General features: G+C 42.3%; 1 protein-coding gene across 2 annotated transcripts in view; it reads right to left on the reverse strand.

Annotated features, from left to right (window-relative positions):
• CRTAM (cytotoxic and regulatory T cell molecule) overlaps positions 1–12,298 on the reverse strand; it is a 36,036-nt gene that overhangs the window by 18,710 nt on the left and 5,028 nt on the right. For both annotated transcript variants that reach the window (XM_028125859.2, XM_028125856.2), the window contains exons 2-3: positions 6,763–6,852; positions 757–903 (exon numbers count right to left, since the gene is read on the reverse strand). In XM_028125859.2, the coding sequence (XP_027981660.2) occupies positions 757–903; positions 6,763–6,808 (193 nt within the window). In that variant the 5' untranslated portion in view covers positions 6,809–6,852. The remainder of the gene's footprint in view (positions 1–756; positions 904–6,762; positions 6,853–12,298) is intronic.

Raw genomic sequence — 12,298 nt, forward strand, 5'->3', positions numbered from 1 at the left:
CCATGTGAGTGTGTGAGGTGATGGATGTTAACTAGTCTTCCTATGCTGGTTATTTTGCAGTAAATACATAATATTAGATCATTGTACACCTTATACTAATAAGGTGTTACGTGTTTATTATATCTCAATAAAACTGGCGGGGGATGAAGGGGCTGGGGGGAGAGTGCCTTTCCATCTCAGGCATCTGGGACTCAATGTGTGTTTGTGAAAATAGGAATGACTGCCCTCCCTTCCAAAGTAGTGGGCCCTGTCCGTTGCTCAGCTGCTCAGCAATCTTGCTTTTGTGCTGAGACCAACAGGAGAAAAGAGGATCTCTGGAAGGGAGCTTTGTGAGGTGACTATGAATTGCTCAGAGGGAAAACAAAGCAGCCGGCTCCAGATGTGGGGCAATGGTGTTAGTTGCAGGAGGACAAAGGGCCTCAAGTCTGTCTGCAGCCTGTCGTTGGTGCTGTTGGCAGTTTCATGGGTGCTGAGAGTAAAACAGTGATGTGGGGGTGAGGTGTGGGCATGGAAAGGTGCTTTGTAATTGAGCCCCCTTCACCAACCATTCCGGTGGGGTTTCCATTTCAGACTTCCCGTCAGAAAAAGCAGCCCTGTGTAAAGTAATAGGCCTCTGGGTGTGATCCCCATGTAATAGAAGGTGGGCCAGGCCCACTGTTTGGGTGACTCATGTTGGTTTCTATCCCACCAATTTGTCTGTCTGGAAAATCCCACAGGTTGAGGTCTGGTGGTGATTTTTTTTTTTTTTTCACTTACCAGGATGCTCATTTAAAAAAATGGTGAACCCTGATGGGGTCAGCCACTGCAGGGAGGTGGTCTTCCCCTGAGAAATGACACACTTCAGGGTGAGCGTCTGGCCTTCCTCCACGGTGACTCTTTCTCTGTAGTTAGTCAGAAAGGCTTCTGCAGAAGAGAATTGGGACAGTCAGGCTGGCATGGGCCAAGACACACTCCCAAGGCACGGCAGGGACTTATTCTCAACACAACCTCATTCATTTATTCAGTCATTCATTATATACTTTTTTGGTGTGTGTGTGTGTGTGAGAGAGAGAGCACACGGGGAGAGGGGCAGAGGCAGAGGGAGAGGGAGAGAGAATCTTAAGCAGGCTCCATGCTCAGCATGGAGCCCAATGTGAGGCTTGATCTCACGACCCTGAGATCATGACCTGAGCCAAAATCAAGGGTCAGATGCTTAACCGACTGAGCCACTCAGGTGCTCCTCATTACATAGTTCTTAAGAAACAAAACCCGAATCAATACAAAGGAGCAAGCACCGTACGTAGGAGCAGTAAGATGTCTCCTGAAGGAGGTCTGAATGAAGGGCTGGGATTTTGATAGGAAAGAAGGAAAATCTTGAACAGTATCTATTGGGCACTTTCTCTCTCATATGCCAGGAACTCTGCCAGGCCACGTTAACCTATATTTAATTTAACTTTTTGAACTAACCCTATGAAGAAAGATTTATTTTGCTGGCTCTCTAGATGAAGGAATAGAGACTGAAGTTCACACAGGTCCTGGGACTGGGAACTGTACCCATGTCTGTGGGCTTCAGAGCCCATGGTCATGTAACTAGGTCAGATCGTTTAAATAATGAGACCCCAGAAGAGTCAGCCTTTCTTGTCTCAATTTGTGAGACAAGTGACTTGTGGCTTTAAGTATAAGCTGTGTATCTAGGGGCGCCTTGGTGGCTCAGTCGGTTAAGCGTCTACCTTCGGCTCAGGTCATGATCCCAGTGTCCTGGGATCGAGCCCTGCATCGGTCTCTGCTCAGCGGGGAGCCTACTTCTCCCTTTCCCTCTGCCTGCCTGCCTGCCTACTTGTGATTTCTCTCTCTCTGTGTCAAATAAATAAATAAAATCTTAAAAAAAATAAGCTATGTGTCTAGGATTCCAAGTGGTGTTCACAGGGAGTAGGTAAGCCCCACTTGCAAAAGAGTTTCTATGCTAGAGGAAGAATGTTCTAAGATCTCTTCCAATTCAATTGTCTACAGAAACACTTTCTCCAGGCAAACATGAGAGTCTAATTTCCCAAAATCACAACCCCCAGAGAATGATAAACAATTGGTTGTAAGCAGCTGCAAATGCAATCTCCCAAAAAGGAAATGGATAAAAAATAAAATAAATTGGCTTTACTGCTGATTTGGCACATTTATTGCCATCTGTTATTTCTTCAAGTTTTAAATTAAAAAAAATTCTTTTTTTTTTTCTGAGGCCTAGACAAGTCTTATCAATGAAAGTACAAAACATTTCCATAAACAGAAGAATGCTGTGGGGTTATAAATTATGAATAGCAAATGCAATGAGTTTTACTGCATCATCTTAGACCTTAAAAAAAAAAGAGAGAGAAAGAAACAAGTAGTTTATTTCCTTGTGATAAATTTCAAGTATTAGGAAATGCTTTGGAGAGCCCTGGGAATTAATTGGTGTAGACTTTTTAGTTTGTTCCATTTCTAGGTCATTAATTTCAATCTAGCCTCTGGCAATAATAACCCAGAATTGTTGTATTGTATTTGTATTGACGTTTATGGGAAAAAAGTTTGCTTGAGTTCTAATGGAAAAATACCCGTATCATCAGCCTATACTGTAATGAACAATGAAGAGCCCATAAAAAGATATTGTGTTTTCATAAGAGCATTGAAGCATAAGCCCAGAATTCTGCTTAGGTTGGGTCGTTTGGAAATATTTTCATCTATAAAATCAATCCATAAGTGAGTAATAAAGATAATATTAGTAGAGATGCTTTGAAATGACAGTGGAATTTCTTCTAAGGTTAAGGAGCTTCTGAGCCAAGAAATTAAATCTAGAGCTGTCTACCTTCCATTGCTTCCATAACCATTCCCGTCTTGATTCTTGCTTTACTTTCTAGTTCCTGTGCATTATCCTGCTTCCCACAGATTGAAGTTTCTAGAGGGCAGTGACTATTTTATATTTCTCTAAAATTCATTCCTTACAGAATGTATCACAGTGTGAGCTTGAAAATAATGGTTTAATACGAGCTTTCATGATGGCAGCATAGAGCAGGTGATGGACAGATATCTTTGGTCTCCTGTTGTTAATAAGAATACTGAGAGACAGGAGGGAAGTTACGATGTTGAATCCGTGATAGAATAAAGACCACTGTTAAAGAAACATGCCCTAATTTCATCCTTCAGGCCAGAAGTTGATACTAAAAAGTTTTGCCCATGTTCTTACCTTTGGCAAAGTGATTGTCTAGACAGGAAGCCTGCGTTTGGGGAAATGGGAGTGGTGAGATTTATCTGCAGCCTGTTTATGAATAAATTGTCTTCCATTTTAAAGATGTCTTTTTCTTAGGATGTGTGTTTTTGAATTAAGTTGTTATGTGATTCTTACAATGTTTAAAAAATTGTAATGAAATATAGGGTGGTTTTTTAGCACATGCTAAAGAATTGTATCTCCTAAGATTAGTGTTTGCTCTTGTTGAGAATTTAATATCAGTCTACTGACCACAACTATGAATGCCTGGGTTTCACATGGAAAGGGCTGTGTTTGAGGCATAGAATAATTGCTGTTTCCTCTTCTCTGCTCTAAGCCTTGCCTTTAGCTTTACAGGCTGATTTCTCTTTCAGTGTTATCATGTAGACACCATGTTTGATTTAGAGACAGGAGATCATTGTAGAAAGGAAGAATAGCCCCAGAGAGAAGCCACAGACACACACTGCTTCAGCTGTGAGTGCTTACAAATATTGTTCGGTGTGTCTAGCTCTGCTAAAGGTTAGGAGACGAAGATCCCTGTACCTGTATTTTGATGGTACGTCTTCTAAGGGCAAGTTCCCCAGGATTCTCTCATTGCCGTTGCAAACTAAACTGGAACTCATCTTTTATATGTATATATTTTTTTGTCTAAGTTTGGAGTCAAACTTTCACCTTCTTTGTCAGAAGGAGGGGTGTGGGTTACCTTCCTTGCTCACCACTTCCTCCCCTGCAGGCTCTAAAAACACAGATATCCTTATGCACCCTTAGCCTTTCTCGTGTAGATCCTGAGTGCTGTGTGCCTACTTCCTAGGCTCCCCGGCTGGGCTTCAGAGTTAGCACCTACATGGCTCCAGAGATGCTAAGCGTGCAAAGTGTGGCAGTGAATAGCTATGGAGTTTCTCCTGGGAGGTCCTGCCTTACTGCTGGCGGGTCATGTTTACTGAGTGGATTATTGACTTCTGACCAGATTCGTCCATCTATGCAAGGCCATGTGTTAAATGAGGCTGCTGGCTGACTCTGGGGTTATAGATTGTGACTGGTTTATATATGGAAATAGAACCTGTGCCCTTCATCATCTCTACCCCCACCTTCATGAATTGATGGTCTTACCAGTTCAGTGGCTTCACCCCAAAGCACATGTGACTGACCCTCAGGCAAAAGGCCAAGGAGCAGTCACAACCACCTACCAAAGCATGCATAGATGAAACCTATGCAGTTCTTAAGATTCCTTTTGGTTTTCCCCAAGATTTTGGGAGTTGCAGTGTCTGATCTCCCTTCTACAAGAGGTTAGCATGGTAGACTGAAGAAAGAGTAAAATGTTCCTTTTCCCCCCTTACCTTAGTAGCCCATGATTGCATGCAATAAATTTAAAAACTCCAGAACAGAACAAGTCTATTCTGCAGGGACCCCAAACTTGTCATGTTCCATTGGAACTCATCATTTCTAGTGTGTCTCCCTAGGCTCCATACACACCTAGCACAGATAGACCACCTGCTCTGTTCCACTGTTTGCTTGTATCTAATGTGGTCACCAACCACGGCCAGGTCCAGGCTCAAGAAGTCACTTTGCCTTTGTCCATGCTGTTCTATTGACCTGGATACTTTTTTTTTGGGGGGGGGGGAAGGGGGCAGAGGGAGAAGGAGAGCAAGAGAATCTTAGGCAGGCTCCATGCCCAGTGAGAAGCCCGAAACAGGGCTCGATGCAGGGCTTGATGCAGGGCTCCATCTCACGACCCTGAGATCATGACCTGAGCTGAAATCAAGAGTCGGACACTTAACTGACTGAGCCACCCAGGCGCCACCAGCCTGGTTACCTTTCTTATCTCCTCCAAGACTCAACTCAAATTATACCACTTTTGTCAAACCTGCCTAACCAGTCTTTAGCCTCCTCCTTCCCCACAATGACCTGCCTTCTCCTCCAGATCCCTAAAGGTTTTGAATGGACTTCGAATATAGCACTTAGCACAGTGCTTTATATTTGGTTACAAGTATCTCTCTGCATGGGGATTACAAACTTCTCGTAGAGAAGTTGTTTGCCATTCATTCATTTTACAGTCCCAGGACCTAACACAAAGTAAGAGTTAATTTAATTTAATTTTTTTCCAAAATAAGATTTTAAGTATTGGGCGCCTGGGTGGCTCAGTTGGCTGGGTGTCTGCCTTTGACTTGGGTCATGATCTCAGGGTCCTGGGATCGAGTCCCGTGTCAGGCTCCCAGCAGGGTGTATGCTTCTCCCTCTCCCTTCCCCTCCTGCTTGTACCCTCTTCCTCATGCTCTCTCTCTCTCTCAAATAAATAAAATCTTTTTAAAAAAGATTTTAAGTATTTGTTGAATTAATGGCTAAAAACGTGGACATCTATATATTCAGTAATAAACCGTGTAATAGGATGCCAACTTGACTCAAAAAGTGGAAGTCAGTTAAAGGCTTTAAACTTTGGAATAATTGAAAACATTCTAATTTTAGCTGTCTAAATGTACTTTTCCTGAATATATGAGCTGTTCTTTAAGCCACTTATTGAAGAAACTAATATTATTTATTACCAAATATTGAATTCATATTAAGTGCCTCAGAGTATAGGGATGAAAAAAGAAAGCACTTAATTTAATTGTATAAAATAGGAAATTGAAATACTACATAAAATAGGAAATCTAGTTTTTTAAAATTGTGTCATTCAGATGCAGTTCTCTGGTGAATGCAGATTTAGAAGGATGGGTGCATTACCTGAAACATAACTATAATTCAGTTCAATATTTGGAAACACACACAACAAGCAGGCAATACATTTAGGCATGGCTTCTTTTTTAAGACTTTGGTACAAGTTTTAATCAGAGATCTAGAGACACCTACACCCTGCCCCCCTTTTGATCAGGAATAATTTGACCTGTGCTAAAAAGGTAACAGTGTCTTAAATTTTTATCATGCTACATTAGAATTCAGTAAGCATCCAAGATCAAATTTGAGAATTATAATACAATGTAAAGTATAACTGACTGAAAAAATAAGCAGGAATTTTCCATGGGGCTCATTATTATCTCTGAACTAATGAAGAGTTGTAGAGCGCTTTGCCATCTTCAAAGTGCTTTCACATTTTGAAATTTGATCCCTTTAAAAATCCAGGGAGTTCGGCCGTTGAACATTATTAATCGTCTCTTCATTTCAAGATGCAGACACTGAGTTTTTAGAGAACTTAAATTATCTGGCTAAGGCTTATACAGCAAGGAAGCTTTTAAAATCCCACACTGATGCCCTTCTACCTGGTATGCACTTAAGAGACAGAGCCTAATGAGCTTGTTGCATTTTGCCATAACATATACGCCACAGGGCACATGCTACGGTGGCCCTTCCTATACTTATTAGCAATTGAACAAGAGATTAAATAAAGCAGTAACATCCCTGCATGTATGATGGTGGTGTAGCTTGGAAAGTAATCACATACTTACCTGGGTTGTCTTCTTGCTGTAGGTCCTCTGTGAATGCAGTTGACTGATAGGTAGATTTGGTAAAATACCAGGTCAACTGAGTATCATCAGAAATGAGCTCGAAGTCCTTACCTTGTAAGGGGAACCAGGCCAGCAAGCTGCAAAGTCTCCACCACATAGTGTGCCGTGCTGTTGTCACACTTTGTCAACTTCCTCTAGATTCTGAAATGAAGGGAGCAGAGTGGTTTCTTTTGAAGGGGGAGAGGTAACAGCTCCGTGACCTCATGTGTCTCAACGCCTCCCTTGGCTCTGGAAGCCCCCTCTTGGCTCACTGCCCCCAAAATACCTCCGGGTGGAACATTTAGGGGACCGCATGTGTCATCTCGATGGTGGAGAGGTGTGAGTGATGTGTTGGTGGCACAAATCATTCTGCCACACGTGGGTAGTACTGGTAAATCAACTAGGTTGTGAGGCTTTTCGGGGGAGGAGGGGGGGGAGAGAGATTAAAATTTCCCTGTGTGGTGATGTAAACTGGTCGTCACTTCTCTAGAGTATTAGACCATGATAACAGGACAATTTTGGCTGAACCTTTGTGAATATTTCATTTCTGACAACTATGTATAATGGTTGTCAGGGGCAGAATTCATTCATTCACATTATTTGATCATTTAAAGAATCTGTATCAGTCTACCCTACCCACCTATCCATTCATCCACTTACCCATCCATCTACATCTATCCAGCCATCTAGCATGGATTGTTCTAAGATATCCTGTATAAAAGATAAATTCCTTGTTTTTAAGGAGAATATGACATAGTTGGGGGTGACAATAGGCAAATGAACCATTTTGGTTTTTAATTGTCATTAATTGGGCAAATTGAGATATACTATTTCATTTTTTCTAGGCCACACAACAAAATACTAATTTATGGTTAAAAAATAGTCTAGACTGCAATGTTAGGAAAATTATAAAGGAAATAATTGTCCCTGGTTCTAATTAAAATGATGGAGCACCTGGCTGGCTCAGTTGGCAGAGCATGTGACTCTTGATCTTGGGGTGGTGAGCTCAAGGCCTCACTTGGGTGTGGAGATTACTTTAAAAAATAATATAATAAAATTTAAAAACAAAAATCACTGTTGTTACTCTGTAAATGTACTGATACTTTGGGTGAAGAAAATTTTATCCATCAAAAATGTCTTTCAAATATTTTACCTTTTTTCTTATTTTTTTTTTAACAGATTTTATTTATTTGAGAGAGAGCAAGCAAGAGACTGTGTAAGCAGAGGGAGGGGCAAAGGGAGAGGGAGAAAGAGAATCTTCAAGCAGACTCTGTGCTGAGCGTGGAGCCTGATGTGGGGCTCAATCCCATGACCTGGAGATCGTGACCTGAGCTGAAATCAAGAGTTGGACACTTAACCAACTACCCAGGCGCCCCTCAAATATTTTAGCTATTTTAACAGATAGAATGAAAAGAGGAGAGAAAATAGAATTTTCTTGTAGGGTGTAATATGATATAAGGTAATGTTTCCCAAATTGTATGATGATAGAAAGGCCTTGGGCTTCCAGCCAAAAAAAATGCAGTTTGCTAGGGTCAGCCCCAGAGTGATTAAATCAGAATCTCACTTGAATGAGGATCCACCTGTGTGTTTAACAAGCTCTCTGGGGTATCATACGGCAAGTTTGAGCAACACGGACAGTATTCTGGAACAGAAATCAAGGTATATAGCAGCTAGCCCTCACTCTGCTACCCGCTGGTGTGACTGGGGTCAGAGAGGAGTCTCCATAAATTGCTTGTTGACTCTATTGACATATATTGACTTGCTTATGGAAACAGGGAATGGATAAGTTGTATCCGACCATTTTTTTTTTTTTTTAATAGAGAACTAAGGAGTTCGATTGAAGTGATATAGTCAATGGCAGAGCTGAGAAGACAAGCCAAGACTTCAGTCTTTGGTCTGATTTTTTTTTTTTTTTTGGCATGAAATTCCCTCCAGTTTTCATATTTAAGGCTCTCTGGTGTCTAAGCATTTGATTATCCTGGTACTGTCATGTCCTTGCTTTAGGGTGATGCATTATTTCTGTACCCTGTCTCCTACCTCCTTAAGAAAGCCCAAGGAACTGGGTAGAAGGTGTCTCTTTGGGCCTCCCATGGCAGATGCGAATTTCTCACGGTTAGTTTATAATTTCTCACATTTTTCACCTGGAAGAGTGCTATTCCTTATAGGATCTCCCAATGCTTCCTGTCAAGGCACAGAAGGAAAGGAGTTTACTTCTGGTAATATAACATGGGCCATGATGGAGCCAACATCTTGTCTGGACCTAAATACTGATTTTCTAGATTGTGAGTTTATCCTCTAACTTGAATGTATGAGGAGGTCAAAAACCACTTTTACAGGAAACAGAAGTAAAAATGTTATCATGGGACTTTTCATTTTAAGCCAGTGGAAAAAAATCTTGGCCCAGCTGTGAATTAAATTCAGATAGGGGCCTGGAGAAGGATCACTTTGCTTCCCCCCCCCCCACTTTTTTTTAAACATTTATTTATTTGAGAGAGAGTGAGTGAGTCAGTGCCAGGGGAGGGGCAGAGGGAGAGGGAGAGAATCCTTAAGCAGACTCCCCACCGAGCATGGAGACCAACGCAGGGCTCCATCCCAGAACCCTAAGATCATGACCTTAGCCGAAGTCAAGAGTTGGACACCTAACTAACTGAGCCACCCAGGTGCCTTTGCTTCTCTCTTTTCCAGTGGTGGTTTTCTGTAATTTTCTCTGTTGGGTAAAAATATATGGAAACCTAAGTGAAGACAGAATGGGATGAAAGAATAAAATATCCTGAGGTTGAAATTAAAATTACAGTGTAGTCCAGCCCAGATCTATTGATTTAATGTGATTTTAGTGCAATACCTGTGAATGGGTTTCCGTGAAACGTCCCAGGGGTTCATTTAACTGCAGACAGGTAGATTTTCTGTTTTTTTTTTTTTTCCCATTCCCTTTCCAAAACACAAATATTCTTCTGCTCAAAAACTTCCAGTGGTTTCCTTTTGCCTGAAGATTGTAGTCCAAACTCCAGCAAATCATCAAAGGCCATTCACACCTTTGACATCAATCTACTTCTCAGCCCCCTTCTCCACCCGGACTCAAAATATGCTCATAGAAAATTCTTGCTATATTTCAAGCATATAGTATATTTTGTTAGTCACAGTCTTGCTGGGTCATAGTTCATACTGCTTTCTCTCTGCCCAAAATGGCCTTCTCTCTCAGGAGATTCTAGTCCTCTTCTAAGGCCCAGATATAATGTGGCGTTTCTTAGGAGTAGGGACTAGTGATTAAGAACATGGATTCTGGAGCCAAAGCCTATTTGCTCACCTGTGAAATGGGTACAATAACAGTACCCACTCATATAGTTGCTATAAGAATGAAAGAAGTTAATGTGCATAGTACCTGGCACATAGTTAGCCATTACTGTCCTCTGTACTTCTAGAAAAAAATTACCTCTCTACTTTTCTTTGCCCCATAATTAGTTTTTCTTTTTTTCATACTGGTTTTTGTTCTGATTTGCATTGTATTTCATTGAGGATGCATCTGTCTCCCAGCTTCCTGAACACAGAGTTTGCTTCATTGGGAACCTTGGTGTTCCTGGCACCCATCCTTCCACAGTGTAGTTGTTGTTCAAGTAGCTTTATTGAGGTAAGTGACATAATGAACTCTGCCTGTCAGAAGTGTACGATGTGATACACTTTGACACACGCATACACCGCTGAACAGCTCCGTCTCTATCAAGATAGTGTACAGGTTTCCTCCTGTACCTCCCTACCTCCATCTTGAAGCCACCACGGGTCTGCTTTCTGTCTCTATCGATTAGGTTTTCATTTCCTAGAAGTTTATATAAATGGAATCATACAGTATGTACTTTCTTTTGTCTGGCTTCTTTCACTCGGATAATTATTTTGAGGCTCATCTGTGATGTAGCATGTGTTCAAGGTTCATTCATTTCTAGTGCTGAGCAGTGGCTCATTCTATAAATACACCGTAGTTTGTTTACCTGTAGCTGGATTTCCGGGTCGTGTACCATAGGATAGTTTGTTTGTTTATTATTTATTTACTTATTTAAAAGATTTTTATCCATTTACTTGACAGAGAGAGACACAGCGAGAGAGGGAGCACAAGCAGGGGGAGTGGGAGAGGGAGAAGCAGGCTTCCCGCTGAGCAGGGAGCCCGAATGGGGGCTTAATCCCAGGATCTTGGGATCATGACCTGAGCCGAAGGCAGAGGCTTAACCGACTGAGCCACCCAGGCGCCCCCTATAGGACAGTTTTAAATAATTGTTTATTACATTGACTCAGTTGTAGGGTTAATTTAAAGAGAACCTGGTATGTTCCCACATGTGTTTTCCATGATTATCTAATTCAGAGAAAAAAGTTCAGGTTAGTTAAATTAAATGCTGGTCGTTAGTTGGCACTTGGGGGGTACACTCTGGCACGCCACCCAGATTCTCCCCTGACCCCCCAGGGGGGCTGGAAGGATGGCACATGCCAGCAGGATCCCTCTCTGGGAATTGCTGTTAGTGGAAGAGACCTGTCTCACCCAACATCCTCCCTCCTCCATGGGGCACCCAGGAGGGGACGTAGCAGTTCTGTCCTCTATCTCAAGGTGGAGCGACTCTGAAGGGAAACATTCTAGCTCCAGAGCCCTCTGCGGGATCGGGATCAGGGGAGGCCTTGGTGGCCACTGGGTCTCACTTCAGTATCTCGCATCCTTCACAAGTCTCGTCCCCAAGAGCACTCTCCCATAAACTTGTGCACGCAAGTCTCTCTATCAACATCTCATCTGGGCCACCTGACCCACAACAGCACATGAAATAAATTATCAAATGAGTGAGCAAATGAAAGAATGGGCTCTCCAGTTGAGATGTTCTTTTTGCTCTGAAGCCTAAAAGGATGTTTGACCTCTAATTCTTCCCGAGCATTAAAGAAGACCTTACTTTAGATTGCACCGTGGGCAATGATGAGTGTATCTTTTTCACCCACGGGTGTGATAGTCAACTGGTCACAGACCTTGACAAACGTCATGATCGTCCCCTGGACTGAAGTTTAAAATGGTCTGTGGGGCAGAGCTGCAAGGCAGGCTTATGACTCTGAATGACATGCAACTGTGGTTTGCACGGTTCTTCCTACCCCCTCACCGCCCCCACTCCAGCCTGAGGCCCTGAGGGGGTTCAGCAGAGGAAGGCGGCTTTGTGGCTGCTTGTCACATGGAAGGAAAAGATGAGTTTGGAGTGCGGTGGTCAGGGAGTGACCTTCTACCTGTTTTCTAATGGAAGGGTGTCTACTGACCACCTTGTATCTGGGAGGCCTCGCCACTGACAGCCGGTTGTCATTTTGATCTTCACTGAATGAATCCTCCTACTATGTTCCAGTACTAACAGGAAGTAACATTTCATGGAGTGGTGGTGTGGGGACAGATTTTAGAGAAATAAACAAATATCCTCTCTCTCCCACCATTACCTGGGGGAGAAAGAAAAACTGAAAAAGGAGACATATATTAAGTAGGGTGAAAGATGGACTATTTTAAGGGTCAGAAGAGACAGGGGATTTCCCCATGTGTAGAAGCCACTGGGGTTTTTATTGCAATTACAAGAGGGACCCAAACTTTCTTCTTGACATTTCTCGG

The sequence above is a fragment of the Eumetopias jubatus genome, unplaced genomic scaffold, assembly GCF_037043125.1.
Source record: "Eumetopias jubatus isolate StellerSeaLion01/CBP00866 unplaced genomic scaffold, mEumJub1_p1.0 scaffold_13, whole genome shotgun sequence".
NCBI classification, from domain to species: Eukaryota; Metazoa; Chordata; class Mammalia; order Carnivora; family Otariidae; genus Eumetopias; species Eumetopias jubatus.